The sequence below is a fragment of the Salvelinus alpinus genome, chromosome 8 (assembly GCF_045679555.1).
Source record: "Salvelinus alpinus chromosome 8, SLU_Salpinus.1, whole genome shotgun sequence".
NCBI classification, from domain to species: Eukaryota; Metazoa; Chordata; class Actinopteri; order Salmoniformes; family Salmonidae; genus Salvelinus; species Salvelinus alpinus.
The window spans coordinates 31,093,372-31,112,441 of record NC_092093.1 but is presented as its reverse complement, the minus strand read 5'-3'; the positions used below and the strand labels follow the sequence as shown (position 1 = coordinate 31,112,441).

The window sequence follows — 19,070 nt, the reverse complement described above, 5'->3', positions numbered from 1 at the left end:
GCAGACTTTGTGGAAGTTAATATTTGTGTCATTCTCAAAACTTTTGGCCACGACTGTACATTGGGGACTTCAAAGTGGGCAGTGCAAGTGATTTAAACAAATAAGTGCGTTTAGAAGATCTCAAAGTACGCATCTTAGAAATATTTTTCACGTTTAAACTTTATATGTCAGAACTCTTGTGAGGATCTCTGTCCAGAGCCTTTGACATAATGCATGTAAATAGCCCGAGGCAGGCTCAATTCCTGTCCAATGTGCTGAACAGCCAGATAAAAGCCATGAAAGCGCACACTTGTGTTGAGAATATAGGCTGGAATGTGCTGTAAATGAACCTCCATGGTGTTTCAGCCCTTTCTGTTTTCACATTTACCTCCTCTTCCCCACGACCCACCCTCTGCGTCATGACATCAAATGCCAACGACGAACACATCTGAGAAGTGGGCAGAGTTGAACAATCTGCAATAGGCCTGGGTCTCCATTTGTCAACGTAGGCTAGTAGTCTTACTGGCAGCCATGAATTGTTCTTCAAGATGCATTTAGTTTTTCTTTTCGTCTCACCATCTTGTTTCCACAACACCACAGTGAGATGAACAACAAACCCACAAAAACATTGCACAACCTTCAGTTAGGTCTGCAGACGTAGCGGTCTGGCCTTGAATCGTCCTCTCACTGAATCCAATCTTAATTAACCTCAGGTTTAGGTGAGCCGGTGTGGAGGCATTTACTGTGATTGTTCCAGACATAAGGATGGTTTCCACGGCGCTGTGCAGGACTGGTTTTTAGAGAAGCAGTCCATTAAATGGGAATGGATGAAATGTGGTCAGCCTGGATTAATGATGGCCACAGACAGAGAGGGAGTGAGTGGCTGCTCTACACTGTATATTGAAGAAATATACTGGTTATACCTGGTTTCAGGGTCACACATTTTTTTATAGGAAATTGAAGACATTAAATGAACCCAGTGTCTAATAATTGAATGCACTTGAGGCCAATATATATATATATATATATATCTCACACTCACACACAGTACCAGTCAAAAGTTTGGACACATCTACTCATTCCAGGGTTTTTCTTTATTTTTACTATTTTCTACATTGTAGAATAATAGTGAAGACAAAAAAACTATGAAATAACACATGGAATCATGTAGTAACCAAAAAAGTGTTAAACAAATCAAAGTATTTTATTTTTGAGGTTCTTCAAAGTAGCCACCCTTTGCCTTGATAACAGCTTTGCACACTCTTGGTGTTCTCTCAACCAGCTTCATGAGGTAGTCACTTGGAATGCCTTTCCAACAGTCTTTATGGTACAATGGCCAGACGGAAGGCACCTAAAGGACTCTGTAAGACCATGAGAAACAAGATTCCCTGGCATCATCTCTATGGTGAAGCATGGTGGTGGCAGCATCATGTTGAGTGGAAGTTTTTCAGCAGTAGTGACTGGGAGACTAGTCAGGATCGAGGGAAAGATGAATGGAACAGAGAGATACTTGATGAAAACGTGCTCCAGAGTGCTCAGGACCTGACTGGGGTAAAGGTTCACCTTCCAACAAGACAACGACCCAAAGCACACAGCAAAGACAATGCAGGAGTGGCTTCGGGATAAGTCTTTGAATGTCCTTGAGTGGCCCAGCCAGAGCCCGGACTTGAACCCGATCGAACATCTCTGGAGAGACCTGAAAATAGCTGTGCAGCAACGCTCCCCATCCAACCTGGAAGAGCTTGAGAGGATCTGCAGAGAAGAATGGGAGAAACTCCCCAAATACAGGTGTGCCAAGCTTTCAGCGTCATACCCAAGAATACTCAAGGCTGTAATCATTGCCAAAGGTGCTTCAACAAAGTACCGAGTATAGGGTCTGAATACTTATGTAAATGTGATAATGCCCGTTTTTTTTTTTACTGTTTTTGCTTTGTCATAATGGGGTATTGTGTGTAGATTGAGGGGGGGGAACCAAATTAATACATATTAAAATAAGGCTGTAATGTAACAATGTGGAAAAGGTCAAGGGGTCTGAATACTTTCCAAATGCACTGTAGATGGAGATGGATGGGTATATGGATGGATAGATTGTCATAATTTCTGTCTGTAGTGAAACTGGTGTCATCAGTTATACACTGCTCAAAAAAATAAAGGGAACACTTAAACAACACAATGTAACTCCAAGTCAATCACACTTCTGTGAAATCAAACTGTCCACTTAGGAAGCAACACTGATTGACAATAAATTTCACATGCTGTTGTGCAAATGGAATAGACAAAAGGTGGAAATTATAGGCAATTAGCAAGACACCCCCAATAAAGGAGTGATTCTGCAGGTGGTGACCACAGACCACTTCTCAGTTCCTATGCTTCCTGGCTGATGTTTTGGTCACTTTTGAATGCTGGCGGTGCTCTCACTCTAGTGGTAGCATGAGACGGAGTCTACAACCCACACAAGTGGCTCAGGTAGTGCAGCTCATCCAGGATGGCACATCAATGCGAGCTGTGGCAAGAAGGTTTGCTGTGTCTGTCAGCGTAGTGTCCAGAGCATGGAGGCGCTACCAGGAGACAGGCCAGTACATCAGGAGATGTGGGGGAGGCCGTAGGAGGGCAACAACCCAGCAGCAGGACTGCTACCTCCGCCTTTGTGCAAGGAGAGCACTGCCAGAGCCCTGCAAAATGACCTCCAGCAGGCCACAAATGTGCATGTGTCAGCATATGGTCTCACAAGGGCTCTGAGGATCTCATCTCGGTACCTAATGGCAGTCAGGCTACCTCTGGCGAGCACATGGAGGGCTGTGCGGCCCCACAAAGAAATGCCACCCCACACCATGACTGACCCACCGCCAAACCGGTCATGCTGGAGGATGGTGCAGGCAGCAGAACGTTCTCCATGGCGTCTCCAGACTCTGTCACGTCTGTCACATGTGCTCATGTGCTCAGTGTGAACCTGCTCTCATCTGTGAAGAGCACAGGGCGCCAAAGGCGAATTTGCCAATATTGGTGTTCTCTGGAAAATGCCAAACGTCCTGCACGGTGTTGGGCTGTAAGCACAACCCCCACCTGTGGACGTCGGGCCCTCATACCACCCTCATGGAGTCTGTTTCTGACCGTTTGAGCAGACACATGCACATTTGTGGCCTGCTGGAGGTCATTTTGCAGGGCTCTGGCAGTGCTCCTCCTTGCACAAAGGCGGAGGTAGCGGTCCTGCTGCTGGGTTGTTGCCCTCCTACGGCCTCCTCCACGTCTCCTGATGTACTGGCCTGTCTCCTGGTAGCGCCTCCATGCTCTGGACACTACGCTGACAGACACAGCAAACCTTCTTGCCACAGCTCGCATTGATGTGCCATCCTGGATGAGCTGCACTACCTGAGCCACTTGTGTGGGTTGTAGACTCCGTCTCATGCTACCACTAGAGTGAGAGCACCGCCAGCATTCAAAAGTGACCAAAACATCAGCCAGGAAGCATAGGAACTGAGAAGTGGTCTGTGGTCACCACCTGCAGAATCACTCCTTTATTGGGGGTGTCTTGCTAATTGCCTATAATTTCCACCTTTTGTCTATTCCATTTGCACAACAGCATGTGAAATGTATTGTCAATCAGTGTTGCTTCCTAAGTGGACAGTTTGATTTCACAGAAGTGTGATTGACTTGGAGTTACATTGTGTTGTTTAAGTGTTCCCTTTATTTTTTTGAGCAGTGTATATAGAACCACATTTGGGAAAAACTTTGAAAATACATGTCGGTATTACGAGAATTAGGCTATATTAATATTCTACTCCGACACAAAAAGTCTTGATTTACAAGAAACTGGACCTATATACACAAGCCATAAATGTTACGTTATGTCATGTGTGGAGGTGCAGAGTTGAATGTTTATGGGAACTAACCCTGAAATAATAAACTTCCTTCAGCTTTTCAATACATTGGTCTACTTTCCGCTCTGCACTGCTCTGTACGGCTCCAATACAAGGCTTACATTGACATGACACACCTCTGGACTGGAAGCCCCAGAAAGCAAGCCACTATGTTTCTGCGTTTTTTACATCCCTGTGTTTATGCTTTCTGGAACCAGCTGTGGGATTTTATGACATGTTTACCCTCCCTGGTTCCGCTCGTGTGATCTACACTGAATGCCCACAAGTGGTGTCCTCTCTGAACTCTAGCTCCAGACCCACAGTCCTCTCTCTTAGTGTCACGACTAATGTTGTATCAGGGCAAATAGTTTGCTATTTGAATCCCAAGACAGTTAGTTTAGTCATTCTGGACCTGTTTGGATCCTTGGATCCAATTATCATGCAACCACATAAGAGACAAACCCACGTAAACTCAGCAAAAAAAGAAACGTCCTCTCACTGTCAACTGCGTTTTATTTTCGGCAAACTTAACATGTGTAAATATTTATATGAACATAACGTGATTCAACAACTGAGACATAAACTGAACAAGTTCCACAGACATGTGACGAACAGAAATTGAATAATGTGTCCCTGAACAAAAGGGGGGTCAAAATCAAAAGTAGCAGTCAGTATCTGGTGTGGCCACCAGCTGCATTAAGTAATGCAGTGCATCTCCTCCTCATGGACTGCACTAGATTTGCCAGTTCTTGCTGTGAGATGTTACCCCGCTCTTCCACCAAGGCACCTGCAAGTTCCCGGACATTTCTGGGGGGAATGGCCCTAGCCCTCACCCTCCGATCCGACAGGTCCCAAACTTGCTCAATGGGATTGAGATCTGGGCTCTTCGCTGGCCATGGCAGAACACTGACATTCCTGTCTTGCAGGAAATCACGCACAGAACGAGCAGTATGGCTGGTGGCATTGTCATGCTGGAGGGTCATGTCAGGATGAGCCTGCAGGATTGGTACCACATGAGGGAGGAGGATGTCTTCCCTGTAACGCACAGTGTTGAGATTGCCTGCAATGACAACAAGCTCAGTCCGATGATGCTGTGACACATCGCCCCAGACCATGACGGACCCTCCACCTCCAAATCGATCCCGCTCCAGAGTACAGGCCTCGGTGTAACGCTCATTCCTTCGACGATAAACGCGAATCTGACCATCACCCCTGGTGAGACAAAACCGCGACTCGTCAGTGAAGAGCACTTTTTGCCAGTACTGTCTGGTCAAGCGACGGTGGGTTTGTGCCCATAGGCGATGTTGTTTCCGGTGATGTCTGGTGAGGACCTGCCTTACAACAGGCCTACAAACCCTCAGTCCAGCCTCTCTCAGCCTATTGAGGACAGTCTGAGCACTGATGGAGGGATTGTGCGTTCCTGGTGTAACTCGGACAGTTGTTGCCATCTTGTACCTGTCCCGCAGGTGTGATGTTCGTATGTACCGATCCTGTGCAGGTGTTAGACGTGGTCTGCCACTGTGAGGACGATCAGCTGTCCGTCCTGTCTCCCTGTAGTGCTGTCTTAGGCGTCTCACAGTACGGACATTGAAATGTATTGCCCTGGACACATCTGCAGTCCTCATGCCTCTTTGCAGCATGCCTAAGGCACGTTCACGCAGATGAGCAGGGACCCTGGGCATCTTTCTTTTGGTGTTTTTCAGAGTCAGTAGAAAGGCCTCTTTAGTGTCCTAAGTTTTCATAACTGTGACCTTAATTGCCTACCGTCTGTAAGCTGTTAGTGTCTTAACGACCGTTCCACAGGTGCATGTTCCTTAATTGTTTATGGTTCATTGAACAAGCATGGGAAACAGTGTTTAAACCCTTTACAATGACGATCTGTGAAGTTATTTGGATTTTTACGAATTACCTTTGAAAGACAGGATCCTAAAAAAGGGACGTTTCTTTTTTTTGCTGAGTTTATTTGAGAATTATTTAATTATCCATGTTCTGTGAAGCAGCATTTCTTGTTGTAGACATTTGTCACAATTGGCTGGCAGGTTTTCAACACTTGAGTTTAATGGTCTCAGTATGCCTTAATTAAGAATCCAACAGTGTGATGAATTTTAACATTTATAAAAAAATATATTTGTCTTTCTTTGCAGGAATATGATTAAGTCCTTCTACACATCTAGCCTTTTGTTAGATGTCCTGTCAGTTTTCGGCGAGTTATCGGAGGAGGTAAGTCATCAATATAGAATACACTTATCCTACCCTATAGGCCCTATAGACTATATTGTAAATACATCTACCTTTTTTATTTCAGCACATTAATAGATTTACACTGTGTGAATGAGTCTGAAGTATTATGAACTGGCTATCCACATTTTCATCCTTCCATCAGTCCACAGCTGCTCTCAAAACCATAAAAAATCCAAGCCATGGAAAGAATAAGAAGGAGAAAATAGTGAAGACTGTAACGTATAGCCTCTCCAGTCCAGGACAGTAGACAACTAGACAGCAGATGCCTTTTTTAAAGCATCTCCATGGGTCTCCATGGCTGCAGATGTACTGTGGCAGATGACAGACAATGTTTCATTGAATGGCTGCTCTCTCCCCCCTAAGGGCCAGGCATTTTCCCTCTGTAGAAAGCTCATTGGACAGGCTGCTTTAACACGGAGCTTTCTCTCTCTGTAACACTAACCCAGACAATGGCGCCTCAGAGTCCCCCACTCGCTGATTACTGGAGATACGTTTTTATACAAAGTATGTCACAATGCATTGTGGGAGATTGGATTTCTTACAAAAAAAGGGACATTTCAGCACCAGAGAGAGGAGGGACAAAACTTTTAGTGGATGGTGATCTAGAGAGCTTCCTCAGATTGTATGTGAGCCTGTTAAATCGTAGCTATCATCAGTCCTAAACCTTCCCTCAGGTCTAGTATATTGTTATCTCCAGGGGTAGATTAGAATTATGATAGTGTTAGTTGCTTTAGAAATTACTTGACTTTTAGTTTTCATTGTACCGTGCAATTACGTCTGCGACCCTGTGCATGTGACTGATAGTCATTTAATGAATTGTGGTAAATCAGAAACTACCTGGATTTACTTGTTGACTAAAGTGAATCTGTAGTTTAGTGAAGTTCTTCACTAGCTCCTCCAAAGAATTTCCAGTTAATTAATCCACAGATAAGATTACCAAGGAGGGAACTTTCAAATGAGGTCCATAGAACTTCTAATGAATTTCGTGACCTGGGTGTTAGAAACCACAGCAATTTCTTCACCTTGTCCCCATCCCTCCACCGTAAGCCAAAGGATAATCAAAACAGTCGTATCATAAGCCCTTTTCTCCGGTCTCCATTGTTTATCTAATTGCTTTTAATTCACTTCTCTTATCTTGATTATTTCTGTGTTATTCACCACCACCTCCCTCTCTTCTTACCCTTTTTTCAGAACATCCAGCACAGGAAGTATGCGAGATGGAAGGCCACTTACATCCACAACTGTCTGAAGAGTGGTGAAACCCCACAGGCTGGCCCTGCTGGCTATGAAGAGGAAACATATGGTAAGGACTGATATTCTATCAGCACAGCCACCCAAACAAACTATGACCCATTAAGAAAATACCTCTTCTCCTGGCCTTTCCTTCAGGAGCCTTTTAGACCCGCTTTTCTCCGTCTGGGTGACGTGCTGCTTCAGTCAGTAAAGGTTGGCCGTCATTGTGTGCCTTATCAAGTCTGAGGGTGCAGCCTCGGAGGCTCGCAGTGGCTTTGTGTGTGTGTGAGAGAGAGCTGATATTTGTTTAATGATTTTTTTTCAACCCCTTATCCTTAGAGGGGCAGGAAGGGCCCAGGGTAGGTCGTTTTACCCCGTGGCTGTGGTGTAAGAAGTATATGTTACTAAACCTTTGGATTGAAGGTTGCGGCTGACATCCACTGGTTAAGAACAGTCTTAAAATTAGTGTGTATTATTGGGGTACATATGTCAGTCTTATGTTGGTTGTGTGTGAGGGCCCATGTGTGTCTGTCAGTGTACATTTTAACACCCTTTAGAGACCAAGACTCCCAAAGTAACTACATCTCGGACTTAGAACTGAGTGGTCGGCCAGGCGGTACGGATGTTGCCTGTGGTGGACAGGGCCTGGGGACCCTCCTAACCACCGGTTAGAGTGTGATATGAAGCAGAGCATGGCGCGGTTAGATCACTGTGCTCCTCTCTGAACATCTGCTGGGCGTGATATTGTACGTTTGACCTGAGCACCACGTGTCAGCGATGAAGTCATCTCTGGAGCCCTCCACTCTACTGCGACCCAACCCGCACCCAGACTGAAACTATGGGGACAGGGTCTCTAAATCAACATGCGGCTGGTCTGTCCCCTATTTCATCTCTTGTTTTAGCCACACAATTGAATAGAAGTTACAGTATGACAGTCTGAAGGCTAGTTTTAGACGTAGCCTACTTTCTGGTGTAGTTCAGCTCTTTGTGTGGGGAGAGTAACGTCCCTCCCCTCCCTCCCGCCTGTTTTGAATGTGGGCCTCCCTCTGTAGGTGGTGACATCATGCATGGTTATTCCCACTGATGTGTAACATTGCCAAGAAAAAGCTGATATCATACTCGCTCCTCTCCCTCGTATTGAGTCTAACTCAGTCCACACACATCAGGATCTTATCACTGCATCTCACTGTTTCCACATGTCTGTCAAACAACTCAGGAAGAGGGTGGCCTGTTGCTCATTATTACATGAAAACAGAGTGTAAATGGAAAATAAAATAGGATATGTTACAATGATGAGCAGAGACTGTACTTTGGGTGTTCATTTGGGGATTTTTGGCTTTTTACTCTTGATTGGTTTTACTGTATTTTGATATGGGATAGATTTTCAGATTTTTCTATTAGCTTATTTTAGATTCATAGCCATTTTGACATTTTATTGGTTTTACTGTCTTATATTTGACCTGTTTAGTGGGTTATTGAAACCTACGTGTGGGAATAAATCTTGCTTTGTTTAGGGCCCACAGTGACTGCATTGTCTCAGATACATATTTGCTTGACTTTCCACTTCCAAGGAGGAAGAGATGATTAGCAAGGGGAACGGAATGGAGGAAAACACTGTTGAAATGACAGAGAGCCAATAGGAAGCAACTTTGTTGATTAGCATATTTTCCCCAAGCCTCAACCGTGGTGCTGAACCCTGTCCCGATTGAAGAGTGAGCCAGAGGCAGAACAAACAAGTGCAAGCTGCTTGCCATGTTGCCCACAAGTCCAGTCCAGTCAGTGAAGGCACGCTTGTTTTGTAGCCATGCCACCAAACGATGGAAACTAGTGCAGACGTATTTGATTCCTTAACATTTCGCGAAAAATAAGGTCACATCTCAAATAAGCAATGTGTTGAGGGCAAAGCATGGAAAGTAGTGTTTAACTCCAATTCAACTTCACAAGCTACAAATACAGTCAACGTTTTCTCACAGGGCATCAGTAATGTGCTGAAGTGTCTTTTTCAGTCTATCATTAGGATTAGGGACTCTTTCAGAACATTCAGTACCTCTGCAGTCGCCAATCAATTACATTATCCATCATCTGCCATGTTTGAGAGTTGTCCTTTTGGCCAAGTAGAAGACTGTCACCAGCTCAACTCTGATAAGAAGCAGCACAAAAATTGCCTTGCGGCTACTTTGTTTGAATCTTATTATTGGTTTAAAATATATATAATTTCGGAGTGTCATTACGAGGAGGAAAGTTTCTATGCAGTGTTTCACTGGGCTGTGACTGCAGGACTGAATTTAATGCATATCCTTTTAATCTTTGGGATTGTCTGTCCTATGCACAAGGCAGCATTCTGAGCCTTGAGACTTGCATTCGATAAAATCTTTCCATCTGTTTACGATCCCTTCTTCACAGTCTCTGTCACTCATTATCCCTGTGCATTCCTTCACCCTGCTGGCCATTTATTGGGTCCGACTGAACCAAGCCCTTGTGCTAGAGTCGCTGTCAACACCCATTTAAAACGCCCATCACTCCCAACTGTTATTGGCACAAATCAAGATTAAGTGGGCCATTGGCGAAACGCTCAACTACAGCTCCTGTCTCTGCTCCTTTCACTGATTCAGACATAATGTGAGACTATCTTTACTGTCTGTCTCTCACGTGGCTCTAATCGTGGGAGTTTCATCTGATCCAAAGAGAGCAGCGAGGTAGGGGGGGTTTTATCTCGGAGCAATCAAGATCCCCCTCTGTAAGTAAGTAGGATACAATGCTGCTCAGTGTGTGAGGCTGAGGCTGTGCAGAGCTGGGCTGTGAGTGACCAGAGCAGAGCAGGGAGAGTCTGCAGGGAAAATACCCGGTTCCTGTTACACAGCTCCATAGTTCTCCATATCTCAGAGAGATGTTCTGGGACCAGGCCTCCCCATCCTCATGTGGCCTACTCCCTCCAATTAGCCCCTCAATCCTCTGGGTCTTCCCGTAGACTAACGGCCTTTCGCTCCACGACAAATGCCGACGTTGTCACATAAACCTAGACGGTTTATTTGTGTTAGCCTCCTCCAGCCATATAATTTCACCTTGAGTCTGAGGGAAAACGGGACAATATGCTAGAGAAACACTAATATTGGCAGAGGAAATGTTTTTAAGACTGACACAGAAACATCTATGAAAATGTGTTGAGGTCTGTTTTTCATAATGTCATTTTATGGAGGTTAGGGATCTATGTCCAAAGTGGTGTCAAATATGGCACATACAATGTATGATTTTTAATCTCAGAAAATAAGTTTGGGGTTAATATTTTCTTTAAATTAAATCTGGTCACTCCAAAATATGTTTTGAGCGTAGTATTACTTTTAATGAGTCTAACAAACAGGCGCCATACCCATGAAATGGAATTTCCTACTTTTTTTCTCTCTGCATTACAGGATTTAAGCTTGTTCTTCTGGGATTTGGCTCAGTGTGCTTTAGAAACATATGGTGTATATCGCAGCTCAAAGACTGAGTAGATAACCTTTTCCTGTTAAGCCCATTGAAGTTCAGTACACACAAAACACTTGCCACTTTTTGAAGTCTTGTTTTTGTCTGAATAGTCTTTTAAAGTCAAATATGTTTAGTCTTTTATATGTTGTCATTACTCAAGTACTTCTCTTTCAATCTTAGGTTTCATCTTTGCATAAGAAAACTTAGGCTCAATGTCTGGTATGTTTCTCCACAACTTAGTGTTCACATCGTTCCGTTTGAGCAGTATGTCGGCACTTGGCACATTGCCCCAAAGTGGCCATCTCTAATTCATCTCAGCCAATCCATGCCAAGAAGCTGTCCTTGTGTGTTGGAAGCTCAGATCCACTTCCATGGCTGTAAGGTTTCCTGTAACGTTCCTTTGCATCACTGGTTGCATGAAGGAAAAAAGGGCCTCCTTGGTGACTCATTCCTCCTGTTTGCACAAGACGGCGTGAGGAGGGGATGGCTGGTCTGGGACCTGGTGGTGCACGTAGTTTCATCTTGAAGCATACCCACGCCACGGTCTCCACAGTGACAAATGAACCAATCATGGTCTTCGGATTAGATTGAAGCATATTGCGAATTGAAGCTTCAGAAGTAAAATCCACATGATTGGAGAAAGAAAAAAAAATGTGGGAAATGTTTTTGAAAGGGATTTACCAAGATAAAGTGTAGCATCCTGTTGTGCTTTGATGAAAAAGTGTTTGTGACCTATTTGGTTGAGTTATTGTTGTACCCTACAATCTTGAGTCAGCCTCTAATATTGTTGCCACATCAAGGAAATTATGTAACTCAGTGGGCAGTATATCTGCATGTTGTCCTCTGACTTCATCCGCCGTAATATATTTTATTGGGTTGTTTATAGATTTATACCTCATATCAGTACTTAACATTCAGTCTTGCGTAAGTTCAGCCTTATCAGATGATAACAGACGTGATATGGGGGCAGGCCAGTTGTCCATTGTCAACGTGAAAAGTTTAGTATAAATCTGTGTGCAAACAATATGAGCTCCATGACCGAGGTCTGAGGGACTGCAAACTACATACAGTTGAAGTCGGAAGTTTGCATACACCTTAGCCAAATACATTTAAACTCAGTTTTTCACCATTCCTGGCAGTTAATCCTTGTAAAAATTCCCTGTCTTAGGTCAATTAGGATCGCCACTTTTATTTCAATATCATGAAATGTCAGAATAATAGTAGAGAGAATGATTTATTTCAGCTTTTGTTTCTTTCATCACATTCCCAGTGGGTCAGAAGTTTAAATACACTCAATTAGTATTTGGTAGCATTGCCATTAAATTGTTTAACTTGGGTCAAACTTTTCGGGAAGCCTTCCACAAGCTTCCTACAATAAGTTGGGGGAATTTTGGCCCATTCCTCCTGACAGAGCTGGTGTAACTGAATCAGGTTTGTAGGCCTCCTTGCTCGCACACGCCTTTTCAGTTCTGCCCACAAATGTTCTATAGGATTGAGGTCAGGGCTTTGTGATGGCCACTCCAATACCTTGACTTTGTTGTCCTTAAGCCATTTTGCCACAACTTTGGAAGTATGCTTGGTGTCATTGTCCATTTGGAAGACCCATTTGCGACCAACCTTTAACTTCCTGACTGATGTCTTGAGATGTTGCTTCAATATATCCACATCATTTTCCTTCCTCATATGATGCCATCTGTTTTGTGAAGTGCACCAGTTCCTCCTGCAGCAAATCACCCCCACAACATGATGCTGCCACCACCGTGCTTCACGGTTGGGATGGTGTTCTTTGGCTTGCATGCCTCCCCCTTTTTCCTCCAAACATAACGATGGTCATTATGACCAAACAGTTCTATTTTTGTTTCATCAGACCAGAGGACATTTCTCCAAAAAGTGCAGTTGCGTGTGCAGTTGCAAACCGTAGTCTGGCATTTTTATGGCGGTTTTGGAGCAGTGGCTTCTTCCTTGCCGAGTGGCCTTTCAAGTTATGTCGATGTAAGACTCATTTTACAGTGGACATAGATACTTTTGTACCTGTTTCCTCCAGCATCTTCACAAGGTCCTTTGCTGTTGTTCTGGGATTGATTTGCACCAAAGTACGTTCATCTCTAGGAGACAGAACGCGTCTCTTTCCTGAGCGGTATGACAGCTGCGTGGTCCCATGGTGTTTATACTTGCGTACTATTGTTTGTACAGATCGACGTGGTACCTTCAGGCATTTGGAAATTGCTCCCAAGGATGAACTAGACTTGTGGAGGTTTACAATTTTCTTGGTCTTGGCTGATTTCTTTTGATTTTCCCATGATGTCAAGCAAAGAGGCACTGTGTTTGGAGTTAGGCCTATAAATACATCCACAGGTACACCTCCAATTGACTCAAATAATGTCAATTAGCCTATCAGAAACTTCTAAAGCCATGACATCATTTTCTGGAATTTTCCAAGCTGTTTAAAGGCACAGTCAACTTAGTGCATGTAAACTTCTGACCCACTGGAATTGGGATGCAGTGAATTATAAGTGAAATAATCTGTCTGTAAACAATTGTTGGAAAAATTACTTGTGTCATGCACAAAGTAGATGTCCTAACCGACTTGCCAAAACTATAGTTTGATAACAAGAAATTTGTGGAATGGTTGATAAACGAGTTTTAATGACTCCAATCTAAGTGTATGTAAACTTCCAACTTCAACTGTATCTTAAATTCCTCCCTTCTTTTTTCCCTCCTCGTCTCTCCAGAGGAGGAGTATGGTGCTGAGGGTGGAGGGGGACCCTCCTCCCAGTCTGCTCAGCCCCAGTCTCCACCTCATTCCCAGCCCGGCTTCGGGGATCCAAACCAGGGGCCTGGGTCCATGGGCGGTCTCCCCTACCCCCCCACCAACTACAACAATATCCACATCCCCCCTGGAGCCCATTGCCCAGCCAACACACCTGCAGAGCTCCCTCCACCTGCAGGTACAGTATAGTAGCTCTACACACCACCCTGTCATCCACAACACTCATCAGAGCCTTTAGATTGCTACTCATGAGCTGTTCATATCTTTAGATGGATCAGTGCAGTCTTTCTTTGTGATTACAAGCATGATCAGCTCTAGCAGAGAGACAGAATGGTCATGATGAAAACTACATAGACTTGACTAATTATTTGCCTGCTTAGTTTGACTAGGCTAATTCTTCATCTGACCATTTTTCGCAAACTTCTCCTGATGTATAAGAGAGCGGTGTTCCCCCTGGCATAACTTGAGTACAGCTCTGCTCAAGCCTATGGGATACACTTTGCCATTATACCCGTCTTGTATATTTTGGCATTTTTCCTTGGCAGGTCTTTTGTGAGCGGAGAGACAGGATTGTGTAATGAACCCTAATGACTGCTTTCTTTGCGGCTGACTTGTTGTGTCCCATATCACCCAGGGGACAGTTGCCTCACACAAAGCAGCCAACACTCAGTCATTTGTAACGGCCCCACCAGACAAAGACCAACAAGATATGTTTGTTTATTCATTCTCTAGTGGTTGTTATTAATATGCCACAGGCTCATTAAGGTTGCTGTTGATGATAAAGGACATCAACATAGGTTGTGGATGTAATATGGACAGTTGAGATTTATCATAGTTTCCTTTATTGACTCAGTCTTGGCAGGCCGTGGGCGGCAGAGGTCTGTCCTGGTCTTGGCCTTGCTGACTTTACCCTGCGTGTCTTCCTGTTTTCCCTGCTATCACTCTCTCGCTCTACCTTTTTAAAGATCAGAGCCAAAGCAGAGCCAGGGGTGAAGGCAGGGGGTCAGTGAGAGCAGGGTCCATTCTGAAGCCCTGATAGGGTGCTTTCCCCCGGAGGCCCAGGGCCTGCCTGTGTCCTCTGTGATTAGCCCACTGGCTCCCAGGCACAGAGGAAATGACTGGTCTCCACCCAGTGACCCCAGAGGTGTTCAGGCGCTAATTGAATCGGGGGCGGAACACCACGCTGCAAACTCCAGATCCTGCAATACAAACACATGAAATATAGCTGCACAGATTTCCCCCAGGACTTTCCTTGTTTTTTTGGACCAATGTAGCTGGAACCTGTTTCAGGAGTCTATACATTGGCTGTGAGGAGAAAAATGAACATTGTTCCAGGTTATGATCATCAAATGTGACCTTGTTTTCATCATAGATCTGCAGTCAATCATCCGTTTGGCTGGAGTGAATGGACTGAGGACTGGTCTCCAAGTGCATTCAAACCACTTGTCTTTATACATCATAAAGTCATATCCCAGCGTTAGCCAACACATTTCTTGGTTGTGGCGTAGCAGAAGTTGAAAGTGCCCTGTGCTGTTTTTCCTGGACTCTAGAGGTTCTGGGTGGACTAGAGAGGTGGACTGGACTAACTCTGCCCTGTTCCCCTGTGTTAGCAGGAGAAGCCATTAAACCAGTGCCTGTTCCCCGAAGCATTCCAGCGGTCGACCCCTCACTGCGGAGTGCCACTCAGGAAGGTAAGGAGTAAGAGCAGGAAGGTAAGGAGTGAGAACAGGACAGGGACCGCATAGTACCCCCTTCCCTTCACCAGGCACCCTGGGGCTCACCTCACCTCACCCACACCCCAAAACCACCACCTCCTGGCTGTGAGGAGATGAAGGGTGGGGGGCGTGAGGGGTGGAGAAAGACTGGCACACGGCAGGTCTCCTCATAAAATGCTTTATGGAAAACAGACTTCGGGCTCTTGGTTTCCAGCACTGGTGGGAAAAATATGACCACAGACAAAACCCAAATAATCACTGGCTGATGAAAAGAAAATGACTACATTACCAATTGCAGTGTCATGACAATGCAGCCTTAATAAATGTTAATGAATAGAGAGCAGAAAACACAGTGTTTGGTTGGCATGAGAGGTGATAATTACATAGCTTACTCAGCAGGAGCCAGTGTGATAGTGTTACACAGGACGTACAGTGCATTCGGAAAGTATTCAGACCCCTTGACTTTTTCAACATTTTGTTACGTTACATCCTTATTCTAAAATGGATCAAATTAATGTTTTTCCTCATCAATCTACACACAATACCCCATAATGACAAAGATCAACATTTTTTTGAATTTTTTGCAAATGTATTAAAAATAAAAACCGCATACCTTATTTACATAACATTACCAAATACACTGAGGCAAAAAATTATCTGCTGGAAGTTTATAGAATAAAAGTGTACAGTATAATATTTACACAATGCTGTACACCTGTGATTTGGCCTGATCTATTCCTAGCACTAGCGCAATTGCTAACTAGCGTTAGCGCAATGACTGGCATGCTAGCAGATACCCATAGACTTCCAGTCATTGTGCTAATACTAGTTAGCATTGGCTCGCGAAACTACCTCTAACTTCCTTTTATATTGGACACAGAAACATAAATATGGTATCCACGAGTTAATCTGACTCTAGGGATGTAAATAAAGGGCCTCATTGCCAAATTCCTGAAGTATCACTTTATTTTATGACCTTCAAAGCCAAGCAAAATAAGAAGAAATAGATAAACGTTAGAATATTGACATTCTGTTTCTCTATTTGAGGAGGCTTTAGGCGATGTTTTGAAAACAGTTGAGAGTGCAATGATGGTCTTTGACCAGACCATTTAACCTGCCCCCAAATATTAAGTAGAGTAACCACCCTCAGAGCTGTGCAAATCTTTCCTCAGATGGAACATCATTTGCATAGTGGTATATTCTGAAGGGCCAAGGTTATAAAATTACCTTAATGCCCACTGCCTTGATTTAACACAAGTGTTCAGAATCTACCCAACCTCAGCCTAACCCTATCATTTAAATGCCTGGTGGTAAATGGGAGCTTCTTGTGGCAAGCCACAAATGCATCCCTTGCCATGTGGCTAATACATGAATACTTTTTGCCCGTAATGTTTATTAAATTTTTTTTGTAAATGGAACAGTCACCGGTAGACAATGCAAGATTGGGGAAATTTGGTCCATGATCATCATATTTTAGTATATCACTCACTGTAGCGGAGTGAAAGGGTAAGCAATTATCCTGAATCATGTTATTTTTCACCTCAGTTTTTCCTCCCTCTAGTTTTTAACAAGTTGCAAAACCACATGTTCTTAGTCATTGTCCATACCGATAAATAGCCATTAACATTACTTAACATATACACAAGAAACCTATCATTTTGAAACACACCATTCAATGTTTATGTTCATGTTACCACAAATGTGCTTTAAACCATTTTGAATTCTGAAGAAATTGAAAATGCTTAGCATATGTGTCTAGACCGACATGGTTCTTTAAGAGTTTTAAATAGTGTCTTATATTGTAAAAATGGTCATGGGACTCATGGCCAGTGTCTCAAATTCTGGTGATATTGCAGAGTGTGGTTGGATTTGTGAAATACGTTTTGAGTTAAGGGAGAAATCGGAGAGCTGTTTCAGGCTGGTCTGCCTCAGACAATTTATGACCTAATAGGGCGGGTCAGTGAGGGAGTAAAATAGGAGCGGGGTGTGTTACTCACACACAATCTCTCTTAATTAAGAGATCACATTATAGAATGTAACTTTTGTTTTCAATAATTACACTTGTCTCAAAGGAACTCCTTATTCTTTGTCTCGGCAGGTGACGTGCGCCTCACGCCAGAGGACTACACCAGAGCTCAGAAGTACTGCAAGTACGCCGACAGTGCCCTGCAGTATGAAGACGTGGGCACGGCGGTGCAGAATCTGCAGAAGGCCCTGAAGTTGCTTACCACTGGCAAAGAATGAGACCCATTGTCCCCCGGCGTCACTGTATCACTATATCGCTGATCTGGCCCAGAAGAACTGAGACCGTTACCCTATAATCTACAGCAACCCCAGCTGTATCCGTCTGAAGAAAGCAATTCTGTCCCAACATAACGTAAACAACAATGACATCTGTGTCTCCATATTGGACTCCTGCTGTGGAGCTTCTAACATGTCTGTCCATAACTAGTGAGTTGCTCATTAAAGACTTCCTGAGCCTGTGTTAAAACAGTGCATTTATCCCCTGCTAATATACTCCTTATATTAGTTTACACAAACAACCTGTTCACCTTAGTTTGATAACACTTTTGTGTAACACACATATCTCCTTTTGTATGCATGCACATTTTGGGAACGTACTCGTTTTGCAGTTCAAAAAATACCAAATTTCTCATCAATTTTACGTACAGTAAGTAGCCCAATGCTTCAAGTAGACAGTAGATATAATCCCCTATTTTCAGGCAACATTGATCTGCCCTTTACTGTGTTTTCAATACAGTATCTATTTGTCTTATTTTCTCGGGTGAAAGGACTGTCATTTCTGCATCAACACAATTTAAATAAAATGTGTAAATTGATTGATGGTTGGTGACCTGTTTGTATATACTGATACTGTCTGCTTTAGTAAACAAAACTGTCCAAGCAAGAGGAGGACTTTTGTTCAACAAGAAGGGGACATATACGGTTGGTTTCTTGGACATAGGTTTAGCCTAGTCCTAGACTAAAAAGCTATTTTAATGGAGATTAGCCATTGTGCATTCTTTTTAGTTGGGGACTAGGCTTAATCTGTGTCCAGGAAACCGCCCATAGAGAAGTAATGTCACTTTAGTTGAAAGCCCTTCCCTTCACGAAACTTGTACTTTTGTATGCTCTTATCTTTGACTGAGCAGTAGATCGGTCCATCCTCAAATATGCAGAATTTTCTGAGTGAATTTTGTGTTTCTAATATTTCTAAATTGTTCATTTAATTTATCGATGTGTACTTAAATGAAGGACTCATTTCCCTGTTATTAAAACACATCAATTAAAGTATTTAGGTCATTGTTCATCATTTTATACATTTCCATAGTGATGTTGAACTGGGAAATATTGAAGCATGCCAGTGCTCCACACCGTAGAGACAGCAACAGTCTGTTGAGTTTTTTTTTTAATAGATTTATCCAGAACGCAACATCCCTCTCGACTGCTGTCTCCACTTGAAATGTATTTAACTAATTTGCTCTGTTTATGTAGCCAAGCTTTGAAGATGACCTTCTCTTCTCCCTTTTAGTGTTCGTTTGATAACAGTAATTGAACTGTAATGTACAGCCATTGGCGATTATTAAAATGTGCTGAAACTCTAAGAGCAGATAATTGAGTGGACCTCACTGTGGAATGTTCACTCTGAAGGCTCATCATATTAAATAAATGTTTAAATGTGTATATCAATGAGATGAAAGGAGTGAACAATTACATTTAGAGCATTTGTAATATCACCAGGTAGTCCCCTGCTGCATTACAAGGGGCATTGAAATGAAATGCTGGAAATTAAACCTTTAATGAACTGCA

The 19,070-nt window shown here is 43.4% G+C and overlaps 1 protein-coding gene across 4 annotated transcripts in view; it reads left to right on the top strand.

The window, feature by feature from the left end:
• LOC139582920 (vacuolar protein sorting-associated protein VTA1 homolog) overlaps nt 1-19,070 on the top strand; it is a 51,741-nt gene extending 32,671 nt beyond the window's left edge. Inside the window, exons 4-8 of one of the 4 annotated variants that reach the window (XM_071413386.1) lie at nt 5,981-6,056; nt 7,269-7,380; nt 13,508-13,723; nt 15,159-15,236; nt 17,359-19,070. In XM_071413386.1, coding sequence (XP_071269487.1) covers nt 5,981-6,056; nt 7,269-7,380; nt 13,508-13,723; nt 15,159-15,236; nt 17,359-17,504 — 628 coding nt within the window. In that variant the 3' untranslated portion in view covers nt 17,505-19,070. Of the gene's footprint in view, nt 1-5,980; nt 6,057-7,268; nt 7,381-13,507; nt 13,724-15,155; nt 15,258-17,358 lie in introns of all 4 variants that reach the window. The other 3 variants (XM_071413385.1, XM_071413389.1, XM_071413388.1) reach the window with 3 other exon arrangements.